Source organism: Sparus aurata, chromosome 22 (genome assembly GCF_900880675.1).
Source record: "Sparus aurata chromosome 22, fSpaAur1.1, whole genome shotgun sequence".
Classification (NCBI taxonomy): Eukaryota; Metazoa; Chordata; class Actinopteri; order Spariformes; family Sparidae; genus Sparus; species Sparus aurata.
Window position 1 is genome coordinate 28,557,943 of NC_044208.1, and position 14,886 is coordinate 28,572,828.

Genomic DNA, 14,886 nt, shown 5'->3' on the forward strand with positions numbered 1-14,886 from the left:
ACCTGTTCATGTAGTTTTAGATTGTATTTTTTTTAATTTTATGTGTTGAGCCTCCGTTTTACCACCTGACATTGTGACGTCACCTGTGATGGAGTTTATTATCCCTTTTATTTCTCTGTGAATGTCAGATGCGCCTGAGTACCTCCCATTTTATTCATGTGCTGCTTCACTTCACTAAAATATTTTTTGGCATATAACTTAATCTTAAAACATTCAGCACTGACAAGCGTAGCAACGTTTCATTTTTTTTTTTTTTTAACTGACACTGCTGCATTTTTTCTGTTTCTTTTCTGCAGCAGGATTTAAAGCTACACGGTGGTAAATTATTCTTTTATACTCCCGGGTGACATTTTTATGCAGGAAAAAAGCCTCCAATTGAGTAGATTAATTTTGGGGGGCGTCAATTCTGCTTATGATCACAGCTCACGAGGACAAATCTCTCATGAATGGGTGGCATTTTTTAAGATAATATGAGCGATTTATGGCAAGGTTGTTGAATTAGGAGGGTTCGGTGAATCTGAACGCAGAGTACGAATAAGCCATGTGGAAAAAAGTGATTGAGTGAAGAATAAGAAAAAAGTAAGAGGCTGCAGTCTGAAGCTCCTGCTCGTCTGTGAACACTCAGTAAAACAATTCAAGTCACCAAATGAGACGTTTTCTCGTGTCTGGCTGAACAACTGCACTAATCCTCTGTCACAATAGAGAGCAATTGAGCTTGACAACCATGAAAATTCAACTTTCCTTAAACACACACAAGAAGACATAATACTTGAAGATGGAGCGGCTTGATTTTTCTACAAAGGAAATCTGGTGCCTCCTTTGAAAGATGAGACCAGTCGAACAATAATATTTTCACACACTCCAAATGCATTCAAGAAATATTTTGTGCAAAGACTCACATACAGACAGATCTAATCCGTCCTGAGTGCTTAAGCTTTAAAAACATAATCTTTCAGGATGTGAAATAACAGAATAATACACTTAATAACTGCAGTGACGTGTGCTATCGTTCCAGTGGCACCCACATCCATATTCTCTCCATTTCATCGAGATGTTTTCTACTTTTATCAGTTGCAGACTTTAAAAACAACACTTGGACATTTTATTCCATATGTCAGAATGCCTCCCACTTCTGAGACATTGTTTAAATTGGGAGTCTTTTTGAACTTCCAAGAGCTATTTCCAAAGTCAATAGAGTGTAATCCAGAGAGTCATTCCATCGGACTGCGGAGGAGGCTACAGGGTGTTTTTATGGCGGATATTGAACAGTGATTTCTTTGGCGCAGCGCTGAGAGAGGGGGTGGAGTGAGGAATGTGATGACAGAGTTCGGGCCGGTCGAGAGGGGTTACCTGGGGTTAGGGAATTGTGGCTTTTCTGTGTATGTGTTGTGGAGAGATAAACAAACCACTAAAGAGCTAAGACAGCAAGAAAGAAAACCTTGTTGCTGTGTTTTCAGAGAGATTTTTGTTTTGTTCCGAGTGTATGTGAACAAATATTTTACCTTATCCAGTTCACTGGACAGCTTCTTATTCTCCTCAGTGAGCAGGACTCTCTCCCTCTCGTACTTCTCCTTGTACTCGGCCTCAAACTCTTCCCGCTCACTTTGGCTGGAGGAACAAAAATGCGCACACACACACACACAGATTATTAAACTTGTGACATTGTATAAACTTACATTTATTCCCTAACCAAAATTCACAGCTGCAAAACCAATCTTGACGTCGTCATTTCAACATGAATGCTAAATCAATCTCTCAAAAAGGGGAATTTTTTCAGAGGTTTTGGTTTTGTGGAACAGTTTTCTGCTTCCAGCCTCCTGGACACTGTGTCTTTGAACACTCTGTCATCAAATGTTGAATAATCTCACAGTCCACCGCCATCCTTATATCTTTTTTCCCACACATTTCCGCAAAACCTGAATCAAACGCTTGGTACCAAAACCAGGTATGATTTATTCAGCCCAAACACATTAATGCAGTTAGAATCTGATACAGCGCTGTGTTTAAAAATGAATAAGAAAGGAGTGAGAAGAACATGTGAGTAATGCCAGGCAGGAAGGTTAGGCTACAGGGTACAAAAACAAAGCTCTAAAGCTTTCTCCTCAAAAACAAGATTTTATTAAAATTCGATTAAACCAGCGGTTCTCAAAGTGGGATCAGGTGCCCCTGAGTACCTACCAGGGGGTCCGCAGAAGAAAAATAAGTTCCTTCTTTCTTTTCTTGGTATTAATATCCGAGTTGGCACATTTGAACAGAAACTTTTGTTTTCTAAATCAACCATTTTTCGCCCTCATTCGCCCTTTTCCATTAAACACTGTAGTGTATTAAAGTCAGGTCTTGCCTCTTTAAGTCAAAATAAGATTTTTTTTTCTTTTTTCACGTTGTTTCAATTCAGAGTTAAAGCCCGAATTAAGTGAACATAAGTGAGTGAAGTAACTACTTGTAATCTCCACAGCATTGTTACTGCCACACTTTTCTTTGTTTTCAACCAGGTGAGGTAAACAGCAACAGCTCTCAAAACAGCAAATATTTTGAAATGTTGAATATCCTCTTTGGAATGAGGTATGAAAGTACTTGAGACCCCCCTGGAAGGAGGTTACCTGCATACGAGCTTATCTCTGGTTGGGTTAGGGGCAACAGAACTATTAAAATTCTAGTAATGCTGGAAACTAATAATAGTTAGATGAACTATTCAAAAGAAACAGCACTTCACAGTTTCTACACATTCATACGAGACGGTTGAGCTACTTTTAATTGAACTCTTAGTACCTCACGCAATCATCACTGGAAAAGACAATGAAGAAAACAGAGATAATATCATGACTACCAGGATACTGGACATACACAGTGCTGCATAACAATAACTCAACTACATCAGCTGTACATAAGTAATAATAATAATAATTTGTCTAGATTTTTAATTCTGTTTTTCCAAGAAAACAAAGCAGAGAGAAATGGATAAACTACCTCTCACGTCGAGTCTTCTCCAGCTTGTCTTTGAGCATCAGGATCTCTTTCTGCAGAGCGAGGTGTTGGCTCTCAGCATCCCGCAGCTCCTTGCGCAGGGCCTTCAGCTCATTGGTGTGCTGCGCCTCCCTTCGTGCCAACTCCTCTTCGTAGAGGACCGTCTTCTTCTCCAGGTCTCCCCGTAGACGTCCCACCTCCTGGGTCTGGTCCGCTGAGGCCGGGCCAGCGGGGGAGCCCGCCTGCTTCAACTGGGTCATAGAGCAAAGTAAGGTTTCGTGAGTTTCCACGGCAGAGATGAAGAGAAGTTAAGATCTGGTTTGATCTACAAGTCTTTTAAACATTTCAGGATGGGCAGAGACTCTGTCGATGGACAGGTTCATGTTCAGTTGTGTGTGGTGTCACACTTACCTTAAGCCCTTCCAGCTCCTCCTCCAGCTGTCGGCTGTACTGCTCGTTACGCTCTCTCAGCTTCCTCTCTTTCTGAGCCTCTGCTGCCTGCTCCTCCGCCTGCGCCTCCATCTGATGACGGATGCACAAATAAACCTCAGCGATTAGATGCAAGACGCCATTTCAACCAATAAAACATAGAAAACACATATTCCAAACAATGACCATGCTAATCATAACAGCTGCAAAAATAGACAATATTTAAAACACTAATATAAACATATTGTGGCCTTATTCCAGCGCAATGTGTTGTGTTAACACCTCTGGAAAGGAGCATGTGGTATATTACTCTTAACTGAAGGAGACAAATAACACATGTAAGTTTCTTGCAAGTATGTACAAACACATTATACACTGAAATATTGCCACAGCAACACTGTTTCTAATCTATTGTATAAATATTCATGGAGCACCATGAATATTTATAGAGAGGTGACAGAACACAATACATAGACCACAGTAGAAGTTTGAATTGTGCACCAACCAGTGGATGGAGACAGAACAGGGTGATCTAGCAACCACAGGGAGACTACTCTACCTCCTTCTTGGACCTCTCTGCCTTTCGCACCTCAAGGCGGAGAGCCTCAACCTTCTGAGTTTGGCTTTCAATCTCCTCCTCCTTGTCTCGCAACTGACGAGCCAGACGCTGCTTCACCGACCTGGGTGTCACATCACAGTCACAACAGGTTGTAAATGTTACAGGTGAGTAATAAACAGAAGGGGGCAAGTCAAATGGACCCGTAGCTTAATACCAACTACAAACAAAACGTAGCATTAAATGTAATGTTGAATAAGCTGGGAGGTGCAGGTGTCTGGTTTTGAGAATGATCTGGGGCAGCGATCCTACCTGAGGTCTGTGAGTCTTTCATTTAGCTCAGAAAACTCCTGCATGGCCAGTTTTCTCTGGCTGTGAGCTTCCTTCAGCTCCTTCGACTGAGACTTCAGCTTCTCGCTGGCATCCAGAACATCCTGGGCACAAAACGGAGAGTGAAGAAAAATATTAAGATTCTCAGTATGACTTTGAGGAAAAGCCATCTCAATACAAGAAATTAGTTTATTTGTCTTCTGAGTAAAGACGGGTAATCTGGTTGCAGTGTGGTGTGCAAGGTCTCCTTTCTTATTCGAACAGCGATATCACTGTGTCTGTATGCAGAGACATGACACAGGTCTTAGTGCTCATCATCAGCAATGGCAAATGACTGTGTCTGTATCAAGGTCAAAAATAATACTGAAGTCATTTCTGAAGCACTGTTTATCCTCAAGACCAAGTCATGGCAAGTTTAAAAGTGAAGGTCATAGGTCATGTTTACAGCCAACTCTGTAGAAACAGTATCTACACTGACAAATAGAAAATTCAACACAGAGACGTGCAAACACACAGTATCCCGACACAGTGCTGGTTCTACCTTGTGCAGGTCATCCCTCTCCTGTGAAATGGTCTTCATCTGTTTCTCCAGAGTCCTGATGTGTTTAGATGAGTCCTCCAGGTCCCTGCGGGCCGACGACACGTCCTCCAGCTGCTTCTCTAGTTGGCCTGAGTCTGCACACACACATGCACATACACACATTTACAAAGGGTTAGAGATTTAATAGAATGTGAAGCTTGTGATAGAATTTTACTGTGGCTGCATTAGTTTGTTTCAAAGGTTTACTCCAAAATCTGTTTGGAGTTTTCCCAATCGTAAAATTTTAATGTTGCTGAGGAGTCAGTAAACAATCAACCCCTTTGGTTTGATGCTTGTTTGAAAAGATTAGATTATTGTCCCGAGTACCACAGAGCTTCACTAAAGGTGAACAAAAACATATTCTGACCAGCGATCTGCTTCTTAAGGATGTCGATCTCGCTCTTCAGACTCCTGATCTCCACCTCCTTGTTTGCACTGAGAGGGCCTTCTCCTGCCTGGTGCTGCAGGGCCTGCACCGTCTGAGTCGACTCTGCAACACGTTTTTAGAATCAAAGTCAGATATGAGGACAAAATACTTCATAAAAAGGTGGATCCTCAATATGATAACGCATTTAGATGTGTAAAAAAATGACTTCTGCATTTTGTCACCCCTGAATGTAAAGAACCTGCTGTGGTTATATACAGTAGCTTCACTAATGTCTACCTTCACTCTCATCCTTAAATTGTAGTGTTTTAGTGTGCATGTTTGTGATTCACACCTGCACACACACCCAGGCGGACTCTTTGGTCAGCCTCACCTTGCAGTTTGCGGCTCAGCTCGAGTTTCTCCTGCTCCAGGCGGCGGATCCTCCTCTCGTAGGCCTCTGTAGCCAGGCTGTCCTCCAGGCCACGCTGGACGTCCAGGTCCACCTGGTCCTGGCCTGCCTTTCCCGGCACGGCTGCCAGTTGTCGCAGGCAACCCCGGTCAGATAGTGTACTACGGGGTAGGACAACAGTATATAAGGCATGAGAACAGTGACAATCAATGATAGAAAGAGCGAGGAAAGTGAATGATAAGGGAAGAAAAGACCATTTATACAGGTAAAAAATTGGGGATGTGAAAGAACATTCATTATGGAAGTGTTTGGTTAAGGGAGAGAAAGAGGCCAGGAGGAAATGACAGAGGCACAGCAGGGGAGGGGAAACAGGAAAGAGAAGGAGACGAGAGAGATAGAGATGAAAGATGAGAGGATGTTGAGTCATGGAAGAACGGGGGAGAGGGAGCGTGGAGAAAGAATGACAGCGACAAAAAGGAAGATGGGGAGAGAGAGATTTTTTAGGGGGAGAGAGCAGAAAGAAAGGAAGAAAGAGAGGAGAAGACCATTATCACTGAGCCTTAAAGAGATAAGAAAGTGAGTGGAGGGTTTGTTTCTTTCTCACGGCTAGCTGTCAGTGTGAAGAGTCATGAACATCCCCTTATTAGGGAAGGATGCTAATTTAATACTTCTGTGCTTCTTTAGATGGATTGATAAGAATGTTACTCAGTAAGATTGTTCGTCTGGGAGATCCGTCTATTTATGTCAACCAAGTTTACATGAGGCCAGATAATTACATCTCGCTTTATTTAAAGTGTTATATCAACATTCTTTATTTCGCCAACTGGAAGAATGCAACAGAAAAGTAGTCCTGTCACTTCATGTCATCAATTAATCTGCCACTAAAGATCCACTGAGCACAATAATAACAATGAGTGTGAAAGGAAGACTTTCCAAAAATGACACAAAATGACTAAAGAGGTATCAATATATATATATAAAATATATATTTTTTGACTTATAATCTATTTATATATCCTGTGAAAGCACACTTACCATTTACTTGTGTATGTGAAACCCACAAAGGGCAGGTGGTGGCCAGAGAAGGCGGTGTGAGAGGGAGGGGGCATGGTCTCCTGAAAAGTTAGTCAAAAACATAAAAGTGAGATTTTTACATCTAAAACACGTGATTATAAAACGTGTACATACATATTTGGTCAATTTATACCTAAAACAAAACCTCACCGAGTTCTTTAGGCAGTCATCGTCCACATCGAAGTTGGAGGTATCTGTAGGACTGCTGACCTCTGGGATGTAGGGGGCCTCACACGTAAGAACGTTTTCCCAATCGATGCCTGAAAACAAGAGAGGTCGACATTAAAACACAGTGATCGGTCACTCCTTTATCAATAAGCACAAATCTGATCTAAATCTCATATAAAATCAAACGATTTATCTGTGAGTCTTTCATCTTCTGATGCTGCCACTGTCCTTCTTAATATACTACAATATACGCAGTATATAATGTTTATAATGTAAGGTAATATTTTATAGTTTATCTTATTTATTTGCACAAGTAACAAAACCCCAAAAACATAATGTATTAGAAGGGTAAACCCAAAAGGGTTTATAAAGACATCTCAAATTTAACTACTTTGATTACTGATCTTGTCATGTTGATATGATCACTTACAAATGAAATATACACTGAAACGAATAAACATCCCAACCACAGACGACATGGTAACATGTGTGACGTTGGACTGTACCAGTGAAGAAAGGGTGGTGCTTGAAGTCCTCAATGCCATTCTGGCCCAATCGGTGCTCTCGACTGCAAATGAGCCGACGAATCAGATCCTTTGCATCCTCCGACACGTCTGTTATCTGCTGCGGGAACTGGAACCGCTCCTGTGCAAAAGATGTGAGGGTATCCATGAGAGGTGCTGGAGATGAGTTCATTTTTCAAAAGTACGAACTGAATTCCCAGAAATAGAGCAAAATGTTTTAATCAACTGTAATTATGCTTCTGACCTCTGCAACAGTGTGCTGTGTGTCATATACTCCAATTAAAAGATGATAATGTGTAGTAGTTCTATATACACACAAAACAAAATCAACTTCAATCTCTATAAGCTCACCTTGTGGTTCATGATCTTCCCATAGGTTTCCACCAGGGACTCTGCATAGAAGGGAGTCTCGCCGTACAGCATTTCGTACATGCAGACGCCCAGAGACCACCAGTCACACTCAGGTCCATACTTTCCTTTCCCGTCCTCCATAGCCTGGAGTATTTCTGGGGAGATGTAGTCCGGTGTCCCCACCGCCACGGAGGACTGGACCTATCATAGTGGGGAAAATAACATCAAGAAAACATCCTAAAAATGTCTCACATGAGACAAAATCTGACACACAAAGAAGAGAACAAGAGCTTGAGTATTAAAGTTCAGCGTGCATGCTAATGGGACTAATAAAGACAATGATTTGTTACAGGCTGAAGTCTGGGAAAGCATTCCAGATGAATATACAACCACTCCAGCAACAGCAAACAACCAAACAAAGAGCATATTGAACTTTCAGACCCCCACGACAGGAAGAAAACCCTCTCGTCTACACAGATTTTGAGAGCTGTTTCTGCTTATTTGGAGGCAATTTTAAGAATGTGCATTTGATTCTGAACCCTGAATTTAGATCAAAGCTGTGAATTTGTTAATTTCATGATGTTAAAATATGAATTTATAGAATCGTCTGCCAGGATTAAGTGCCAAAAGTTCCAGAGTGGAAGAGAAGAAGCAGATGTTGGGATTCTGATGTATCACATGTTGGCATCCTCTTTCTTTGTTATTCAAGAAGCTGCTTCAGTACAGATGAAGCACTGAAGAAATACACCCTCATCATGATTCAAAGCTACAATCTAGATGTTTTAGTCTACGATGATGTTCCAACATCCTCATTACTGTATTTACATTGGTGGAACAAACTCGGGCTCCTCTTTGATCATCTATTTCATCCTGTCATTTTTCTTTTACATAACACCTGAGGGAAACTTTTTTTATGTCCGAATCATAAGTACAGGCACAGCCAAGCCGCTGAACCACACACTCCTCCTGGGAGACCCCCGGGGGTTGACAAGGAGGTCAGAAAAGCTCTGGTATGTTTGCTTTGGACCAGAAGAGGCATCAGCAGCAGTGTGGTAAAAACTCACCGTCCCGTCCTCCATGAGTTTGAGGCAGGAGCCAAAGTCAGCCAGGCGGATGTGGCCGTTCATATCCAGCAGAATGTTGTCGGGCTTAATGTCCCTGAAAGAAAACAGAGGAAAAAGGCGATGGGGGGTGAGGAAGAGAAGAAGAAGACAAACTGCGAGAGCGATTCCTCAGGGTAGTGTGAATAAGATGAAGAAAAAACAAGACAGTCTTCCAAACAAAACAATACCTATAGGACGTTCGCACACAGGCCTGATCTCATGTTACAATACAACTGTCAATTATCTTAAAATTAAAATTACATAACCTGGGGGGAAATTTCACTGTCTTAACTTGCTTATAAATATATTTATGATTAAATCAAGTGTAATTACCCCGCTGCACATTTATCAGCAGCGTGACAACTCCAAATTGACCAAAAGAAAGAATAAACACTGGAAATAATTGGACTGGTGTTGTGGGAGTTGACTGTGTGTGTGTGTGTGTGTGTGTGTGTGTGTGTGTGTGTGTATTATGCAACACACAAACACACTCCCACTTACAAAAAAAAAAAGACCCTGTGTCCTAAACAGACTCACTCCCCTGTTCACTTTTCCTGCAGTATTTGTGTTTGTGAGCAGAGGCAGACTGGGTGGGGCGGTGGGGTTACTGACAACACATTCCTTCACAGATGTGTACACAGTGGCCACTGTAGAATTCCTTCTTAACCTGCATCTGTTCTGCATTACTACTGCTGATGATGTGTTTATAATATAGATAGTGAGACTGTGGCTTCATTCCAGTTGATGGGGTTCAATGCTACGCAGGGTTTTTCTGTCTAGCAGCTGGATCGTTGCAGCATTTATCAGCTACTTTGACTATTTCATTAGTAAACTGGATTTTTACAGTCAGGAAGTAGTTCTGTGAGCTCCTCCAGTAGCCTGTGTTTAACAGGTGGCCACTGACAGGTGGTTTGTGTTGGGCTGCTGGTGCTATTCTCTTACATGGGAGTCTAAGTGCTAATGTATATCCCTGGCGTGGATCCACATTCAGGCCTGGTCTCGTCCGGTCTCTGGTGGCTGGTTCACAGCTTCTGCTTCATGAGTAATTCCAGAAACAACAGCTTGCTTCTGTTTTATCTATGACCTTCTGGCGTCAGTATCATTGGCTTTTTTTTTTTCTTTTTCTTTTAAACACAGAGATCATGCTATATTGCCGCAACTATGCTCCTTCATTACGACAGCTTTGTCTTCCTAAACTGAACCAAACAACAGCACCATAAAGCTGCCACTATGTGTGATTTTGGATAGCATGCCACGGCTCCGGAAGCAAAAAAAAATGCGTGCTGTCGAACACAGCAGCATCAGTGTCTTGTGACATACAACATATGTAGCAAAGCAATAACAACAATTTACTGTCCCTCTTATATGGTGGTTAAGATGACCTTTGCTCAGAGGGTAAGTCTCAGCAAGGACGGATAATGGCACAGCAGTACCGCCGCGAAAAATAAGCAATCAGTTTCTATGATTGAAATGATAAGCAGCACTTCTACACACACACACACACACACACTGCAATTCTTATTTTAGCATTTGTGTTTGACAGTTTGTCCTTAATTCGCTGGTGAAATGTTGTTACTTTACACATTATTTAAATTTGACAATCACAGCTGTAGCCACTGTTTTTAAAGAAACATCTTGAAAATGTAAATCAGTTTTCAGAGCATGGAAACCAATGATCTGTTGACGACCGTATCACATGCTGATTTAAATCGTGACCTTAAAACTGATGGCTGCCCTGGTCTGGTATGAAATGGAGATGTCACTATATCCCACCAACATGGCTAAAAATAGTTTCTGTCCTTGTCTGACCATTCCAGTGATTTCCCTGGAGGGCAGACCCCGTCGAGCCCTCCGTCTGAGGCCCCCGTATCAACACACTGACCCACGACATGCCTCAATACACATGCTACAGACGGCACATAAATACTCTTTCGAGATCACGCAGATACACTCAAATAAAAAGCGGTACAGTGAACGATGTGGAACTAATAAGTCTGAAACAGGCACTCAGACTATTGTCGCAGGTCAAAGAGCTGAGCTGGTGCTACTTGTGGGCAGCAGTGTGAGCATGGCTGTGCTTAAAATAATAAACCAGATGTCCAACACAAGCACGCAGACTCACTCACCCCAGCTCATGCTCACACACACCATTCAAGTGTATGAAATAAAACACAACAAGGAGATAAAACAGAAACACAACAACTCGTCTAAATACATTCAAGATAGTTAAACTCCTCAGCCGCCTGTCTTTGCTCATGACAATGGCCCTTAATCGTCAGCTATTAAACTGTGTGCATTTTTAAACTTGGGTTCAAACAGACTGACACAAACAGAGCTGTGTCTAATAAAAGTTACAGTGAGGTCACAAATAAATTCCAGTGTCATCCGATGGACAATAACCAATGTGTTAAAGCTGGCTGCCAAAACAATCAATGTCTGCCGGATACCAACACTTCAGGAAGCAGAAGCTAATCAGTTAAAGCTCATGAAATTCCCACATTCCACTTTGAATTTTCCTTTAATGCTTGTTAACTGCTCAATAAATGCATGAGACCGCTGCCCAAGCCTGAGACACTTTTTGCTTTTAAGAGTGAGCAGACATAAATTGGTTTTGAAGATGCCTTTGATGTGTCCGTCTTCAGCCGGAGAACTCTTCAAAGCCACATGTGGAGCCTCTGTCATTTTCCAGTAGTGTTAATAGTCCCATCTCATGGGGCTGCAGCAGGGGGAGGGCCGGCTATCTCCCGGCTTCACACACACCGCTAAATCACCAACCTATAAAACCATGGATTAAAGTAATATGTGCATATATGTGACTTGTATAGACACATAAATTGTGCTCCAGATAGTATGTATATAAACTGACACGTACTTCTGCCAAATCACTGTTTGCATCACAAGGTTACTTAGAAGTCTTTTTAAAGATCTTGACTGCTCTCAGATGAGTTCCAGATTGGACATTACTACTCAAAGTGGAGACGGTACATAGCATTTTGGATGGAAACCACAAACTGTACCCAAGAGCGTACATTCATCCCAAGAAGCTGGAGTAACATGAACTTGGCAGGCACAAAAACACATAAACAACTGACACAAAGAATACTCAAGGTCACACTATAAAAGAGTGTGTAAAACTTGGAAGGACGGAAGATTAAGAATTCTCTGATATAGTTTTAATGTTTCTAAGAGGTTATTTGTCTTGGACTCTACTTTGCTCCGTTATATCTAAACCTTCAACTTATCTTTATCAACTCCAAACCTAGCCACCATAGAAGGCCTGAGGAAGAAGACACAAACCTGGGTATAATAACATTAAACTTTGAGTGGTGGAAACACAAGTATTGTCTAGAACGGCCACAATTGGCTCCGGGGGTTAGACCACTATAGAACACTGCAGTCGAGTTTCATGTGTTTAAACAGATAAACATGCTTGTGCAGGAGCATGCTGGTGAGGTCATACACATTTCTGCCAACTGTTTCACACTTTTTCTCTGACATGCAGGTGATGGTTTTATGCCAGGAAACACAGCAATAAACCAATAAAGGTAGGCATGAAAATGGACAGATTTAAAATTGTACATAAATCGGATTTGCAGCTGTTTAATAAGAAAAGAAATACAGTATTTTAATTATCCAGGAGACAGGAGGTTAGCTGGATGGGTTTAGAGGATATGGGGGGAAACTTCAACTATGTATTGTGCTGTTTGACACAAGTCTGAGAGTAAGATGGCATAAAAATACGTTTACATTTCTGGACCACTTGCCCGTCTGCTCTAATGAAAGACACAAACTGAACTTATCAGCCCTTCAGGATACACAGAATGTGTTTAGGTGAGAAACACTGAATGTAAATAGAAACCTAACTCACAAGAATTCTCCATGGTGGACATTAAAATGGTAAATACAGAGTGAACTCTGACCCCAGCAATTACAGTTCAAATATCATAAAGAACATCATCCTTTAAAACGTGTTGTTGAGAATGTAGCTTGTACTAAAATAGACACAGATGACTAAACCATCTTATTTCCATCTGCGGGGAGTTTTAACATTTTCAGGTAGGTGGATATACTATTTCACATCTTACATGTTTACCAAGTGGAAGTGTATCTTTCTGTTTCCCTGTCAGGCACACGCCCTCTGCACACAGGACCTGGATCGACTTGATGGAAAGTGTAGACAAATCATAAATGACAACCGCAACACAGTTTAGTACACTGTGAGCAAGTGGATCTGTGTGTGTATGTGTGCATAGGTGCTTCAGTTGCTGGAAGGCCTTAATCTGCTCGAAAGTCTTCTGGTTTGCCAAAAAGCAGGGAGCATGTGTCGACCCTGGCCTGACATTGTGTATGTAAATGTGTGTGGCAGACACACAGCACAGTGGGGGTGAGGGAGGAGAGGGAGGTGAGGGAGGACAGGGAGGTGAGGGAGGCGAGGGAGGCGAGGGAGGTGAGGGAGGTGAGGGAGGAGAGGGAGGTGAGGGAGGCGAGGGAGGTGAGGGAGGTGAGGGAGGAGAGGGAGGTGAGGGGTATTGGCGCTGCCTCTGATAACCCATTTAGCAAAGCCCCTGTCTGCCCACTCCCCTCTCCTTCTAGCAGCAACCGTCTCTACCTCCTTTCTTCCCTACGTTCCCAAAACTGCCTGACCTCTTTTTATCTCTCACCTAAAGTCAACTTTACATCTTCTCCACTCGATTAATATCATTCTGTCTTTAACAATCTGTGTCTCTCTGACTGCGGTGATGGACAGAAAAGCCACATAAAGCTCCCAGCTCCCGTCACTGGATGCTAACCGCACAACTGCTGACCAACATTTAGCCTCCCACACATTGAAAAACCTAGAGAGGTGGTGGTGCTAAGCTAGTGCTAGGCTGCGCGAGTTAGCATAGCTAATTGGGCTACTGTGTCACAGGGCTCCTGCGGTCTTAAGGAGCAGTGCAGAGACGAGAATAGAGGGAGGTAATCTCTTCTAAGACCACAGCATCCATCTGTGAGGGCCATCTGGACACCACCTCACACACACACACACACACACACACACACACACACACACACACACACACACACACACACACACACACACACACACACACAAACACTGGAAACTGCACAGACAAGGCACGTCCACATGGCTTTAGCCAAGCATTTGTCAACTAATGGTTCAAAGGAACTGCTGCCTGTGTGATTCTGGCATCATTCGATACCGACACACACTTTCTCTCTCACTCTCCCTCACACACACACATATCTACTCCTTAGCACCTGCTCACTATTAAAATATTTTCACAATACCTCCAACATCCCATGATATTTGATAAAGGATGGTTAAGTGTGTGTGTGTTTCTTGGAGACAGAGGGGGAGCCCTGTTGTTTCTTAGATCACTGGGCCATGAAGAGACACATGGTCCTGATCAATATCACAACACAAAAGGCTGCAATCAATAGAAGAAGACACACACTGTCCCACACATGAAGCACTCAGTACTCTACAGTAATAACACCTCACTCTGAACAGATGTTAACTGTCACACCCTCACATGACATCTTGTTTCATTATCCATCTTCCTCTTTCCGTGATCACAACAAATATCCCCCTCTCCCTCCATCAATACACACTCTTGTGGTCCCTTTGTACCAACCCCCCTTCAGAATCCCTCTTTCAGGCACTGACACACACACGCTGTCCCGTGGCAGACAGATGTGGTGCTAGGCAGCACAAAGCCATGCTGGGCTGGCCTATTGAAAGGTTTGTCAGGCCCCACTGGGAGGCCACGCAGATCACTGACCACTGAATAAATGAACACATGCGGCTCCCTTTGGGTCGCACTCCAACGCACGCTGTCTCTCAGGGGACTCAGATGAGGGGGGATAGAAAGTTGACCTCAAGGCTCTCTGCTCTTCATTTCTTTCATCGGGGCTCTTTTCAACTTCATCAGTGTCAACGGGACTGCAAATATTAATTTAATATAGGGCAAGGTCGAGGACATCACAATACAAGAAAAAAGCACACATTAGGTGAGCTTAAATGCCATAA

The 14,886-nt window shown here is 42.6% G+C and overlaps 1 protein-coding gene across 10 annotated transcripts in view; it reads right to left on the reverse strand.

Annotated features, from left to right (window-relative positions):
• The window catches only part of cdc42bpab (CDC42 binding protein kinase alpha (DMPK-like) b), a 74,533-nt gene that overhangs the window by 18,973 nt on the left and 40,674 nt on the right, over positions 1-14,886 (reverse strand). For 6 of the 10 annotated variants that reach the window (XM_030406248.1, XM_030406244.1, XM_030406251.1 and 3 more), the window contains 14 exons: positions 8,817-8,910; positions 7,753-7,953; positions 7,384-7,522; positions 6,860-6,969; positions 6,671-6,750; positions 5,579-5,796; positions 5,227-5,349; positions 4,821-4,954; positions 4,262-4,383; positions 3,953-4,073; positions 3,376-3,486; positions 2,968-3,215; positions 2,770-2,784; positions 1,503-1,608 (listed from right to left, as the gene is read on the reverse strand). In XM_030406248.1, coding sequence (XP_030262108.1) covers positions 1,503-1,608; positions 2,770-2,784; positions 2,968-3,215; positions 3,376-3,486; positions 3,953-4,073; positions 4,262-4,383; positions 4,821-4,954; positions 5,227-5,349; positions 5,579-5,796; positions 6,671-6,750; positions 6,860-6,969; positions 7,384-7,522; positions 7,753-7,953; positions 8,817-8,910 — 1,822 coding nt within the window. The remainder of the gene's footprint in view (positions 1-1,502; positions 1,609-2,769; positions 2,785-2,967; positions 3,216-3,375; positions 3,487-3,952; positions 4,074-4,261; positions 4,384-4,820; positions 4,955-5,226; positions 5,350-5,578; positions 5,797-6,670; positions 6,751-6,859; positions 6,970-7,383; positions 7,523-7,752; positions 7,954-8,816; positions 8,911-14,886) is intronic. The other 4 variants (XM_030406254.1, XM_030406252.1, XM_030406249.1 and 1 more) reach the window with 3 other exon arrangements.